The 15,291-nt window shown below is 41.3% G+C and overlaps 1 protein-coding gene across 1 annotated transcript in view; it reads left to right on the top strand.

Annotated features, from left to right (window-relative positions):
- The window catches only part of ablim2 (actin binding LIM protein family, member 2), a 98,666-nt gene that overhangs the window by 67,670 nt on the left and 15,705 nt on the right, over positions 1 to 15,291 (top strand). The window contains exons 13-17 of the mRNA XM_078276154.1: positions 2,772 to 3,053; positions 8,279 to 8,386; positions 14,061 to 14,098; positions 14,303 to 14,411; positions 14,536 to 14,594. Of these exons, the coding sequence (XP_078132280.1) occupies positions 2,772 to 3,053; positions 8,279 to 8,386; positions 14,061 to 14,098; positions 14,303 to 14,411; positions 14,536 to 14,594 (596 nt within the window). The remainder of the gene's footprint in view (positions 1 to 2,771; positions 3,054 to 8,278; positions 8,387 to 14,060; positions 14,099 to 14,302; positions 14,412 to 14,535; positions 14,595 to 15,291) is intronic.

Here is a 15,291-nt window from a genome sequence, read left to right as displayed (position 1 = left end):
CAGAGCATTATCCATGTGTTGCTGCTGTTATGTGAAATCCTCCACATATGAGTTTGTATTTCTGAATCTATGAAGGATCACATTACTCATGATCATAGAATTGGGTTTTGGAGGGGGCGCATGTATTGAATTACTCTTATCAACATGGCACTGGACAGAAATGCTTGCTTAATGCATATGTATGTAGGCCTATATTTACTACTGGAAATCAATTAACACCACAAAACAATGACACATATTTTCCAGAAATCCTCATAGCAGTGTTGCCCCAATTATTGTTCTACCAGGATAGTCCGACATATTTTAATCTCTCTGGTCAAAATGTCCAGTGGAAATAATTCCCTCTACAGTGAATGCAGCATTAATGTGTAATCACGCACTTCCTGGAGGCCTGGTATGCTGACGCCTCTCTGCCTCTGGTCACCACTCTCTCAATTTCCCACTCACAGCACCATCTGATTGGTTACACTTCACGAATAATAGCCAGTCAACACCACTGATGGCTGCTGTGCGAGCACTGTTGCCAACTTGGTGACTTTCTCGCTAGATTTAGCGACTTTATTTCTAAAAAGCGACTAGCGACAAATTTATCAACTTCAGACCATCAGAAGAAAAGTGAGATAGCACAAAAAGTAAGGAAATTTGTGTTTGGTAGATTATTTCTCTGTGGTAACAATGCTTTTTGGCAATAAATCTTATACCGTTGGAAAGCCTGTTTAGTTCCCTTTCAAATGGTGTCCCATTTGTAAGGAACATGCATTTGTGGGATGAGCAGCAGAGCTGAGTATGGGGGTTGCGCCTATGAAAAATTTGCCAAATCTTCTCTGCCAATGCCAAACAGCTTATTCTGCCATTGACTCGTTTGGTGTTTGGTGGATTGGATGATTGAAGTTTGAAGAAACAAGACATACTGGCAATTTAACAATTGATTCATTTCACAAACAGGAGCCTCAGTAGCGTGTGGAAGAACCATAAACAGCCACAACAGCCTGGCACCTCCTCCTCATGCTGGTCACCAGCCTGGTCACACACTGCTGTGGGATGGCATCCCATTCTTCAACCAGCAGTCCTGACCTCAACCCCATTGAACACTTATGGGATCAGCTTGGGCGTGCTGTTCGTGCCAGAGTGACCAACACAACCACGTTGGCTGACTTGCGACAAATGCTGGTTGAAGAATGGGATGCCATCTCACAGCAGTGTGTGACCAGGCTGGTGAATTTTGTGTGTGTTTTCCTTAATAAAAAGTGTCAAGTCTTTTTAGCCTAAAAGTCCCAAAACTCCTAAAATATTTCACATAAGTAAAGACATTTCCAACAGAAATGGATGCAGTGCAAATTTGCCAGAATGCAGGAAATGAAGTGTTTCCTGGGGGAGGTTCATTTCAGTCATAGTTCATCAGTCGTTCATATCAGAACGTATGCCAGTGCCTTGTGTCAATTCTTCAATTTTATTTGGAAGATGATGATAGGGCTTGCTTTATTAAATAGGAATTGGGCCTCTCATTTGTACATAACCAAAATATCATGATTGCGAAATGTTCTCAAATTTACATTAGATCTAAATATAAAAGTCGTCACTATGTGTTGTTGAGCTTTTTGTTAATGGACCACAAATGTATCCCCCCGAATATGTACTATGCCCTATTGCAAAAAAATCTTACCTATGAAGACACTGAGGGCCAGATGTACTAACGCTTTTGTGCCCACTTCAGGTGTATTTGTTTCGCAACGTGCGCGTAAAAGCATGGCGAGGTATGTACAAACAGGCCGCACTGAGGTAGAAGTGCAGACTGTCGGTCGCGGGGACTTAAAATGGCAAATTGCGCTTTTCCGTGTCATGTATATGCATTCACGGGAGGGTCAAGGGGAAAGTGGGAGTTTCCCATAAAGAGATGGGAGGAGAAACGTAAAGTGCGCCTAATTATGTATTCAAATGTATGTACAAAAAACGCCTGTGACAGCGCGCCTCTTTTTTTCGGTGAAAATTCTCTGTCTCTTAAAAGCAGGTGTAAACCAGCCGCATGCGGGTTTCCTCGCATATGCCTCCTGGTGAAATGGCAGCAGTAATCCGAGCAAGACGAAGACATAGGCCAAGGAGATGAGCTGAAAAGATTTTTGCCACAAGGATCACACTTTTTCATTTGAGTGAACACAAAATCATTAAGCGTTACAGATTAAGCAGCCATGCAATATTACAGTTACTGTCAAAGATGACATTGAATCTCTGACTCAACGTTTGAATTCCACTCCAGCAGTTGTTAAACTCCTCGCTACATTACAAATATTTGCATCAGGATCATTTTAAACAGTCATAGCATCAGCAGTGGGAAGATGGCAGTCTGCACTCAGCCGTATCATAGCACCAGTACTTAACGCTTTGCTACAGCGCACTAGTCAATACATAAATTTCCCTACCAATAATGCCGAAATAACACGCATCAAGCTGTTACCTAATAAACAAGCAGATCAACTTTGTTATCGCAAAATCTTTGTTTTCGCTGTTTTGACTGACTTGGTGGCTGATCCATGATAGAAAGATGCACGCAATTTACAGTATAGTGGGCGGAGAAAGGTGCTGATTACCCGATGAACTGCAGGTTTGGTAATTACGACGTGAATTGAAGTATCACAGCGTGCACTTTTTGCGGGTTGGCCATGGTGCTGCTAACACTACATTCGCAAATGTACGTACATCTGGCCCAGAGTACCTTCACAATGTTATCCATTGATGCAACATTCCTGTTTCCTGTGATATGATTGGACGTTCAGGGCCAGAGGTGTACCTTGGTGGTAGACACAGCAGCCAGGCCTGTGACTCCAGCTCTCTCGATTTGCCTCCAAACCTCCTGGGTGCCATTAAGTACCCCTCCAACTGGGCCAGGGACTCATCTTCCCTCCCTGTGCACTGTTCTGCTGGGGCTGAAGGGAGTGGTAGTGGTGGTGGCAAGTTCTCGCCCACACCAGTAGGTGGCAGTGCAGGCTTGTCTTTTCACCTGAACCCGACCACCCTGGCCATGCTGCAGCAGCACAACTACATCCCTTACTTCAGAGGTATCAAAGCACGCTGAGACCCAGACCTGGTCCAATACAGACAATGGACAACTTGTTGGAATCATTGCTGTTGTCAAACCTCAGACAGAAACAGAATCTACCAAAAAGCTAATTTTAGATCCCCTAGAGCAGGGTTTCCAATGTGTTCCCCAACCAGAACAGAAGCATGCAAACCTTAGATTTCGGATCAAAAACATTAAACTATGAAACGGGTTTCCCTACAGCAGCAAAGTGCCAGTCCTGTCTGTATTTGACTGTGATCAAGGTCCTAAAGAATGGAGTGCTGTGATACGACCACTGAGTTGACCTCACTTGGCATGGGTTGTGGTTAAGCACCAAATTAACCATGTGTTGGAAACTCACCCTCTGGGGCTTTCAGTTCACCATAGAATGATGAGTCATAATGTGAAACAGAACGTCTGACCTGCTGTGTGACACATTTGGGTCTGTAACCACTGATCTCTGAAGATTTGTTTTCCTTAATTGCTGAGCCATAGCCATGAAACTGCTAATGCTATTCATAGGATACCACACGTCCCTGAAATCAACATCACAAACCAGTACTGTACACATTCCCTGTGCACACTGTAACATCTGCAGAAAGGCTTATCCAACCACATCCCTTTGCTTCATCTTCTCACCATCCCCTGATCTCCCTCACCCCTCAGGGTTCAAACAGGACCCCCTACCTGACCCTAAACCTAGGACATCCCTGCATCTCAGTTTACCTCCTCCTGACGGTAAAAACACCACTAGTCTTTCTCTTCTCTGTGTCTCCCCTCCCCCAGTGGAATGGTCAGCAGGTTTTGTGATGTTGTTGTCCAATATGGTGGTGTTGTCGAGTTTCATGGAGGTGTATCAAGGTACACTGATAGGACCACTCACAGTTCTCATTCTGCTTGCCCTGTTCACTTGTGTTTGTGGAAGTGGTTGTTGTCGTGCATGGTTTAATTTGACCCTGGTACATTTGACATTAGGAGGAAGGTTAAGGGTGATTTAATTCCTGTGCTTGTCTGTTCAAATTGTTGAGCTAATTGTTTGCCTGCCTTTGACTTCTAATCCACCCTGTTGTTTTCCCTGAATGAAAACTTCTTTGTTGTTATGTCAACATTATCCCTTTGGTTTTTTTCCTTACATGACAAATCTTAAGGAGAGTGCAGGCTTTGTGTTTTGGTGACTAAGAAAAAGACACTTTGAGGTTCGTAGTACCCAATAGTCATATAAAAAATCCTGAAAATGTAATAAAACCTAATAATGTAATAACTTGACCAATAATGTAATGAAATGTACTGACATATTGTAATAACATTTTTACTGATGATGTAATACCTTATTACATTAATGGGAATTTATTAAAATTACAGGTGGGTCATTTTTATTCTACTTTTAAAGCTATAGTGCGCAACTATTTTATCTAAATGAACGTCCGTTACATTCAAGCCATTGCCAAATGAGTTGCTACAAAGGTAATTAAGACTATCAGCTCCACACAGCTCTCTCTGTATTTCTCAGTACGACTTTGTTTACTAGATGGTGTAGCCCGGAGACTTTTGCGCGCAGCAGCTGGAGTGAAGCGTTTTACGTCACCACTGAGCCCACTAGCGTACAATGCTGGGAAGCGGGGCGATCCCTGCCGTGAAAACCATGTGTATATGGACACGTACTATTAGAATTTACGGGGGCGAAAGAAACTACACACTATAGCTTTAAATGTACTTAAGTATTAAGGTCATTTTATTTTTATTTTCAAATTCAATTTGAAACATCTTTTGAATGCAGACATTTCATAAAATCAAGGCAAACAAAGGAGACACTTCATTCAATAAGAATCACTGTTGACTCAGATGAAAACGAACATTTCATGGAGATTGAATCAACTGTTTGCCTTTATTGCTTGCTTGTGTGAATTGAGCCATCTTCTGCAGCTTTTGTCATCTTCTGATGGCGTCTAGTCTACGATCCACTCTGGTCTAATGGACCATCCACAATGACCAATCCGCATGAGGATGGGCTGGTTCATTTCCCATTGATAGGGACTTTAGTTTAATGCATCTTTACCTGATAACAACGTACCAATTAGCATCTGTAGTTAGTTACTACAGTTTACATTTCCGAACATGAAATCAGTGTCAGATGTCAGTGTAGGTTAACATGACACTAACAGTGTTATTCATTTTGTATACTTTCACACTTTACATTTCTTTTTACATCACTACATTATCCGTCAAAGTTATTACATCATCAGTTTTGAAAACAAGTTACCCACCTGAAAGGTATTACATTATTGGTAAAAATGTTATTACAATATCAGTCAGGACATTAATCACATTATTGGTCAAATTATGACATTATTGGCTTTTATTTTGCTTTCGATCAAGTTAAATGCAAATTTGATTACTTTTTCAGGCGTTATTACATTTTCAGGAAATGATGCTACAGCACCAAGAAGTTCTTATGTAGGGTGAGAACTTTTGCCTCAAAAGGCATGTCATTTCTGTACTATACAGAACCCTTCCAGTAAGAATACATTTTTCTGACATATGCTTGCTTGGACCTTAGCTGATTAAAAGGAGGAGGTAGAGTGGGAAACAGCATGAGCTTCCACTCGAACATTTGCACAGAAAATCATGAACATGCAGTCCAGGGGTTTGCCGGTTTTTCCATGACAGGGTGGAGAGGCTGAGAGGAGAGTTCTCCAATGGGGAAGATGAAAAAGAGAAGGGGGAACGGATGAATGAAAAAGCCAGAGCGGGCCGAGTGATAATTTGGGGGTCTGGTTGCCAGTGGCATGAAGCACAGTGCGCCGCTGGACTTGTTCAGGGCCTAATGGCTGCTAACACGCCGTGAAAAAGGGCTATTTGTTTTCCTGCTTAAATGAGCTACCAGGTTTCCCCATAGAAGTTACTGTCATAGAAAGACGTAAGCGACACTCTATTTAGATGTGTTGTTTGTCAATGTAAATTGAGGAAGAGTTTAGTAAAATACGTTGCAAGGACGAATAATGCATGTTTTTGTTTTTATTTCCCTGATTTCTTGTTAATTATCTCAAAACTGTCTTGTATATCTTGTTATTGGATTATACGTTTTTGATTAATGAATGGCCTCCACCTTTTTTTGTCAAATGTGTAATCTGTTCACATAAATTATAATGCATCCCCTCCTTAAACATCAAGCCTCCAACACTTTAGCTCCAGATGTTTTTAGGGAGGATCTGCCCTACTTTTAGACCTGCACTAATAGTACTTTGGTGTGTGTGTGTGTGTGTGTGTGTGTGTGTGTGTGTGTGTGTGTGTGTGTGTGTGTGTGTGTGTGTGTGTGTGTGTTTATGGGCATGTGTGTGTGATTGTGTGTATGTGTAGGAGATCACTCAGACCAGCAATGATAGCACTGCTGTGTATGCTGTGATCTTATCCACTTGCATCCAGATGGCTGCTGCTGGTTCCTCTCTGTCTGAGGGGAGAAGAGTGTGTGTTCAATCAGCGTTCACTCTCTCTCATGCACAATCTCAATCTCAACCTCTGTTTGTTCCTTGAAACTCTGGATGTAGTGTGTTTATTACTTTTGGCCTAAAGGGTGTCAGTGACTCCATCCCCCAGCCTGCCTGTGATCTAACACAATGGGGTGAACCCTGGTTGTGATCATAGATACACAACACACTAAATGTGAACGTGCGTTACACTCTCACCATTACACAAACACATACAAAGTGGACAAATGTAATATAACCCATAGGGTTACTTTCAGTGGCATTATTTTGGCACCTAAACTTAATAATCATAATGTTACTCAGAAATGTGATTTTGTAGTGTAAACCTTTAAGTGATGAGAACAAAGTCTCCAGGATCATCCATCCCTTCCAGGTAAATAATTGCTCTGGTGCTAGTGCTACCACTAACAGGCCCATTGCCCATTGTGTTTGGAAGAACTTAAGCATTTAGCTCTAAAGCTAAGTGGGAGGTCATTGTTGAATACAGGAATAGAGCTGAGAGCTGTTTTACAATTCAAATGAAGAGCTGTTCCAAACAACAACAGCTCCTCTTCGACTGCTGTTTCCCAACATTTCTAGGGACTTTCCAAAAGCAGCAGTCCTATCGTCTGCTATAGGTATGAAAATGGGCTGGGTTTCAGGACAACTTCTGAATGAGTCACTTCAGCCGCTTCAATGCAGTGTAAAGCAGTTTGTACTGTAAAGCAGTCCTGCTTTTACCTTGCACGGCAGCTGGATTCTCGTGATGTCCCTCACCTGCCAGGTATTGTTTTTGAAAGTGCCTGCCCTTTTTCAAACAGTTTCCAATGACAGTTTTTTGTATCATTGTGAATGCATTGTCTCTTACCCTACAATTAGAATCCCTCTGCCATTTACATGTCCACATAAGTGTCATGCAGCCCAGATCTGCATCTCCAAGTTTCTTACCCTGTTTGGCACCTCAAAAGGTGGGTTGCTCAATCCAGCTGAAGGGTAGCACTTGCAGATCCTAACTCCTCTCAAGTGGAGCTGTCATGGGGGTAAAATGTTGACATTACTGCAATTTAGAAGCATCAGCAGAAGTAATTGGACTGTGGTTGTGAACAAGAGCTTGGCTATAAAGCAAAGATATCAATTTGCTGACCAGTCTTCATTCCAACCCTCACCTTTAGTCATAGGCTTTGGGTAAAACAAAATAGAATTGGAGGTGTAAGTAAAGCTTCTGTGAAGGATGGGTGGTCTCAATCTAAAGTGCTGCTGCGTGGCAATGAGAGGAGCCACACAAGGTGGCTCAGGCACCTAGCATGCCTTCCTGTGGTGGTGTTCCAGATGTGACAGGTTGGTAGGAGACCCCAGGACAAACTGCGGATCCTCTGCAGAGACACAGGACGTCACTGGGAAAAAAGATTTGGGCTGAGGGACAAAATAGCATAACATCAATGCAAAAGTGGTAGCATTCCAAATTCTACAGGATGATTTTTGTGTCTTATCACTTAACAGGCCAGTAGGATTCTCTACCAAAGATTCAGTGAATTTTTTCAAGACATTTTTTCCAGTACAATAAATTTAATACAGTAAATGGCTGGGTTATGGAGTCATCAGCATCAATATAATAATCACTGCTTCGTATTGGAGCGCTATCAATATGCCTACCATAACGCTGCCTTTTTGCCCCCACAACACCCTTTGTTTTCTCCCAAACCCTTTCCCTTGTGCCTTTTCATATCCAATGCCCAACCAACTCCATCCCCAACTGGAGGAAGTGAAAGTGGTCGGAGTACCCCCAGCTTATCCACCTATTCTGATGGCAAATCTCCTTCCTCTACTTCTACATATGTGGCTGCTCCCCGGCATTTCCACGTACCAGGTAGGCCATAACCGCACCACTTAACGTAACGTAACTCAACTTTACAGTTTTCCTAAATCTTTACATATTCTATAGAGTAGGTTGTCATTAGTGACACAGAGGTGAATTACAACTATGAGATTGTAACCAATTACAGTAAACAACAAGCTTTCCTAAAATAATTGGTGCCAACTGTTACATTAACTTTTAGAATCTCTTTTATAAATGTAGGTGTTATTAACTGATTTGGCACCAAGGTTTAGGTAAGATGATAAACCAATACCTTAACACCAAGCTGAAAAGCTCCTGTAGCTGAAAGTTTATATCAGTTGCATTTCTAACTCACCCAACAGTAGTTATTGTAACACCTTACAAAGTACCCCACAGTGTACGTTAACTCCTGTTGGCAAGCACATTGCCCTGGCATGTTAACCACAAAGTCGCTCAGTGTATCGCCACTATTAGATGAGTTAACCGACAAAGACTTTTCAGCATGAGAGGTCCTTGAGCACACAGTAATAAATGTGCACCAAAGATATTGGGCTGATGGGTTTAGTAGTATGCAAGACTAGCTGTGGACAAACAGATTCACAACTGACTGATGATCCCGGCAGAGATAACATCAGTATGCTACTGAAATGAAACCTAGAGACACATTACCAATGGAAGCATTACAAAGTAGACATTTGAAAAGTAACTAAAATGTTACTTATCACAGGAAGGCATTACTTTTTGGTGGAAGTAATCAGTAAAGTAATTCAGTAATTTTCTTAATGAGATCAAAAGTGTGCTGGGTGTACTGCCCACACTACATGTCTACATTACTGCAGCATTGTTAAAACTTCAACACATTAATATTAAAAATGTTTAACAAATAACCGGATAAGACTTATTTTCCAGTGCATTGGACCCCTTTCTCTCCAGGTACATTCAGATAAGTCTTGTGAAGCTATCACCAGTTGTTGGATATGGGTCATCATGCCAGAACATTTTCGTATTCTTCTCCTAAACCTTTTGCATTTGCATGCCATTTATTCATGATGCACTCTGTGCAAAGACCAATTACAACTTTTAAGACGTCCAGTACATGACTTGCACTGTCAGTCAGTTTGTACCTAAGACAAAATTATAAGTATGAGTAAACATTTTGAATGCCAAGTTCCCTTAGAGAAATATTTTGCTGAATTAAATCCAGCTCTGTGTAATGGCTGGATGACGTAAAACGGTGGACATCTGCTGCTGGTTTTAAATCAGCAAAATATCCCTTAAAATCACTCATTTGAGCCTCCTTAGATTGGATCTGTCGGTATGAGCGGTTCTTGCATTATGCCCCATGTCTTTGTACTCTATAGTAAACTCTATAACAGTTGACTTCTTGCCTTTGGTTTATGGATTATATTCTGTATATCTGAGGACTCTTTAATTCCCAATGTCCCTACTGTCTGCTCATTTTAAAGCAATTTTTTTTTTCACAGCAATGATCTGACATGAGATTTCATCATTTAGAATTCATTTTACTTAACATTTGGACAGGAGTTGACAAACAGTATATCCTTCATTGCTTCCAGTGTCTAACAGAGGAAAATCTGTTTGATCCAACATATTGTTCTCATTGACTATTACACTGTCAGTCATGTAGAGGGAAAAAACCCTCCCATGTTGGAAGCAAGTTAAGTGGAAAAAACTGCCAACGATTATCCACTTAATGGCTTTCATAGTCATTGTCCTTATTGCTTTTATATGGATATTGTTTCAGATACTGGCAGGCACTGAAATAAGCCAGGGAAATGACCTACATGGGTTGTTTTATTGTGAGTCATGTTTCTTCTGCAGCTTGATGTGTGACAGTTGTTACTAAGCATCTCTGTCAGAGGCTTGTCTGGGTCCACTGACACTATAGTTGTGTTTCCACTGCATGGTACAGCTCTACTCTACTCAACTTGACTCGCTCTTTTTTGGTTTTCCATTAGCAAAAGTTATGGATAGTACCTGGTACCTGGTACTTTTTGAGTACTACCTCGGTCAAGGTTCCAGCAAGCTGAACCGATGCTGGAATAAAAGTAAAAAACACTGCAGGCCACTGATTGGTCAGGGAGAATCGTCTGCACAAACACGCCGCTTTTAAATAGCCAAGCTACCGTCAATAGCGGGCGCAAATTTGTATTCATTTCACAAAAGAAATTGCCAGCCCAGCAAAACTACACCATACACTACGGCGTACATTTGATGGAGTGCAGATGTTCCTCTGTTTGGTTGCCGATGAAAGGATTCAGCAAGTGTCGGGGTGCTATGGCGATCAGCTGAGAATGCCGTGGTTACTATCCACTGTGCAAAACCAAATAGGGAGAAGCGAGTGAAGTGGAGCAGAGCCATACCACGTAGTGGAAACATGGCATGAGATGGATAAGATCTGCCTCAGGGAAAAACAGACTGTCCACATTATCCCCCAGAGGAACTTCAACAGGCAGTACAGTTAATGCAACAATACTTATCTTACTTACTAAGACTTATTATCTTTCAACTTTTTCTCTGCTTATATTATTAATTTTAACTGGAAATCTCTAAAGAATGCTAATACAAGTAGACTGTTTGATGCCTGGGGACCATGTGTGGTTTCTGATATTATTCTTTGAGTGTAATTAAACTGTTCTGCATCAAATAACGTCCCATTACAAGACCAATGTATTGTTATTATTATATATTATTTTGAATATCTTGCATGAATAATATTAAAAGTGCTGATGTTTCTGAAAAATGACAAACGTCATGTGTTGAATCAAGCTGTACTGCGGCCCCCTTTTGCTTCTTTAAAATATCTCATCACTCAATAACTGCTAACTCATGCTTCTTTTTTCTTCATTCTCTCTCCCTTCCATGTTGGCTTCTTCCATTTTCTTTCCTCTGCGTCTGTTCACATCTTCAGAGACTCTGGTCAAAGATAATCTTTATAGAAAACCCCCCATCTACAAACAGCATGGTACAGTCTACTTCCTTTTAACACTTCCTTCTCTGGTCTGGTCTCTGCACGATGTGTTGCATGTCGCCTGCCAGTCATCTCGTCATCTGTTTATCCCAGTGCTCCTCCCTTTTCTCTATGGCCTGGCCTCATTTAGTAGATTCCATGGCTCCATGGATCTATATGCATAGGGCTGGTGTAAGAGTACTGCACCCATTCTATGTAGTAAAAGCAACTTAGCCAAGTGCAGAATCTATCAAGGTTGAACATTAGGATTGCAGGCAATTTAGATTAAATGATTAAACAAACCAAAAAACAATTTTGCAGCCCTAAGGTTTCTATGAAAGAAAGCAGACCATTGACCCTGGCCTCTACATGTTAACACATTTATGTATGTTGCATTTTTAACTACCTCTAATCAGTGATGTCACAGGAGATGTTTTTCATTAGGTGGCAAATGCGAAACACCTTCTGTGACATCACTGATTGGGCTGTCTTGGGCAGACTTTAAAGCATTAGTGCGAAACCTTTTTATTAATTAATTAACGTCCGTTACATTCAAGCCATTGCCAAATGAGTTGCTACAAAGCTATTCAAGACTATCAGCTCCACTGTATTTCTCAGTTTGACTATGTTCAGAAGATTGTTGCGTCCGGAGACTTTCCCTCGCAGAAACTCCAGTGAAGATAATGACGTCTTCTGAAGAGTACATCATGTTTTTTTAATCCTCCATGTCCTCCTTGGTTACTAGTAACTGTGTGGAGGAGGGGTGGGGATGGTGCGCGATCATGGAAGTCTTGTATCATGTGGACGCGCCGACAGTTTTGTTGTCATTCCTTAGAATCCTCATGGGAGCGACAGAAACTACGCACTATAGCTTTAAACATGGCTCCAGTAGCTGATCTGCCTTTGCAATTAGCATTAGTCATTTTTATAATCCAACCCATTTGGGGCTGATTGTTGGAATTGGGGCTCTTGGGTGTTAATTTGTTCACCCTGTTCATGCATGTCTGCACTCATCTCACTTGCTCATTTGTTGTTTTGACTGTGTTTCCTACTGTGAGTGGTTGGGCACATGATTCATTTTGTATGGTGGCATTAGTGTTGTACTGATCACTGTTTCAATCTCGGTGTCTCTCCCCTAATCATTGTTTGTGTGTTCTAATTTATGATTTACAGTTTTCTATGTAGCTGAAGATATATGTGCACATGACAGAGTCATTCATAACATATTGGCATAGGAGTCCAAGGAGCTCTAATCATCTCTATCCCCCAAGGAAATATTCATCTGTATTAGATATGACAAGTGAATCAGCTGCATATGGCATAGTCCTACAGATGTATGAACCAGCTATCAGTATCTTGATTGTATGCACACAAGCAGACATGAGGTCACTGACAAGGTGCGTGCCGTCTGCCAAAAAAAGAGAAAGAAATCTTTATCTACTTTGTTCCAAGTAAAGACTGGTCCTAATGGTTTAGCCTTGGAGCTGTATAAAGTTATGATTGTGGGAGTTTTGCCCATTGGTCAAGTTCTCTGATGTTATGTTATCTTATGTCTTTAACATTGTCCAAAAGAAAGTAAAGGCACTGCTGCCCAATTAATGTGTTCTCTCGGATTGTTAAGGAAGTACTTTGGGTGGTTATCAGAACTGATAAAAACACTGGCCAGAGCTACGATTATAAAACCCAAATGGTAATAAACCATAGTTGTTCCTTAACCCATAAATTTACATAAATAGTAACCTAAACCCTTGAATATCCCACCTAGCATCATGATGATGATGCGTCTAAAACAAGTGAGCTAAATACCTTTAATGTTTGCTTTGAGGCCATCGGCAGCCAACGAGTAGAAACAGCAGAAGCAGAGGTTTATGGATGGGTGGGTGCACCTCTCACACCCATCTCCCTTTCTGAACATGATGTCAGGAGGGCTTTCAAGCATGGGAACACTAAGAAAGCAGCAGGACCTGATGTTTTCAGTGGAAGGGTCCTCGGCACTGTGTGCTGGCCAACTAGTGCCAGTGTTCACAATGATATTAAACCTGTTACTGGCTCAGTCTGCCATTCCCACGTGCTTCAAGAAGTCCACCGTCATTCCTGTGCCCAAGAAAACAAGATTAGCCTGCCTGAATGACTACATTTTTCTCCATGACACCTGCTGGACTAGTAATGGACTTAAAGCTACAGGACATAAAGTCACAAGGCTAAAACTATATTGGCTCACTAGCAGTCCCTAGAGGCTGCCATGCTTATTACACCCCACAATATAAGACAAAACAAACAACATTCTGACAATGTCTGACCTTGGGTTGATGGTGACAAAGAAGTAAAGGGCAAGAGGAAGTAAAGGGCAAGAGGTCACCAACAAATGGATTTTATCCTCTGACAACCATCATTCAAATGTCATGGAAATCCAGTCATTTTTTATCAAGACAAGGAGTCATAGATCAAAGTCAAGGGAAAGTTTTGACCAAGGCCAGGGTTTTTCATTAGTTGCAATGACCCTAATGGTACTATAGATACCGTGACCAACTTTAATTGTAATCTGGACTTTAGTTGTTAAGATATCTTGCTCTGGTGACCAATGGGTCCAATATCAGACTACCAAAATGTCAGTGCTATCCACCTAGCTGCCTGTAGATGGCGTCCCCAGCAGATTATGTCATGGTCTAGGGGGGGTTGACTGTAGAGTTAATAGTGCAGTACAGAGAACATTAACATCTGACTGTTTTACAGCTTCTAGAACATCCTGGCAGGATGGGGAGGATGGCAAGGTGGGTCTGTGTGGGTGTTTGTGTGTGTGTGCATTTATCTCTCTCTTTTAAAGTAATTGTCTTTGCAAATATTGTACATACATTCACTAATTTACTAACTCATACTTTGCCATCATCTGTCAGTCATTCTCTCTCTCTCTCTCTCTCTCTCTCTCTCTCTCTCTCTCTCTCCCCCTCTCTCGCTCTCTCTCTCTCTTTGTGTAGAGGACCAGTTGGATGATCTTGAAGAGTGAGATTGATGGACAGATTGGTCCCGAAGACCTGGACCCCCGCAAATCGACCTGCAGTCTGCCCACTGACACCTCCCAGCCTAGTGAGTAGCTAATCTCAGGTTCAGTCTGGTGAATGAATGAATGAATCAAACAAACAATATAGATATTGACGGGTAGCTCAAGCATGAAATGGGAATTTTAAAATATTGTTTTTTATCTTGGCAGATTTCCCCTACAATAAGTCTGCATCCTTACCTGGCTATGGAAGGAACGGCATCTACAAGGTGAGCTGCCAAATAACCCACAATCTCACAGTCCATGGTGCTTCCTGTGACTTCAACAGATCAGCCAAAGACAAGTTATTGTTTTAGTAAGAGTTAGAGCCACTATTGTGAAATTTCAAAATTGCTTTAAAATATTGAAAGTAAGAAATGTGACTTAGTAGGCTAAGAACAGGCTCCCTAAGGAACAAACAGAGGATTGCACACAATGCAAAAAGTCAAGAATTGATTGCTGTTGGGGTGACCTCTAGCTAACTCAGTAGAGCGTGCGCCCCATGTAGGCTGAGTCCTTGGCAGGGGCCCAGGTTTGAAACCCACCTGCAACCCTTTGCTGCATGTCATCCCCCCTCTATCTGTCCCCCCTTTCCTGTCTATCACTATCACTGTCTAATAAAATGAAAAAAAAAAGCCAAAAAAAAGAAAAAAAAAAAAAGAATTGATTGGTATTGATTGAAACATGACTTTTTGGTTGTTTAAAAAGGTGAAGAAATAAATGTGATGTGGATGGATATAAAATCAGAAATCACACATTTAAAGCCATTATGTTATTTTCACATTTCCAACATTGGCTGCCCCCCAGTGGTACTATCAAAATAGTTGTGCAGCAACCATTGCTCCATGCAATGTTTAAAACTGATATGCTGTTTAAAAATGAAAAGAACAAAAAAGCCAAAAATGACTTTTTGATCACTGTGTGTTT

Source organism: Sander vitreus, chromosome 19 (assembly GCF_031162955.1).
Source record: "Sander vitreus isolate 19-12246 chromosome 19, sanVit1, whole genome shotgun sequence".
In the NCBI taxonomy this organism is placed as follows: domain Eukaryota; kingdom Metazoa; phylum Chordata; class Actinopteri; order Perciformes; family Percidae; genus Sander; species Sander vitreus.
Note: the sequence above shows the minus strand (reverse complement) of the source record. Positions and strands in the feature narration are given on the sequence as shown.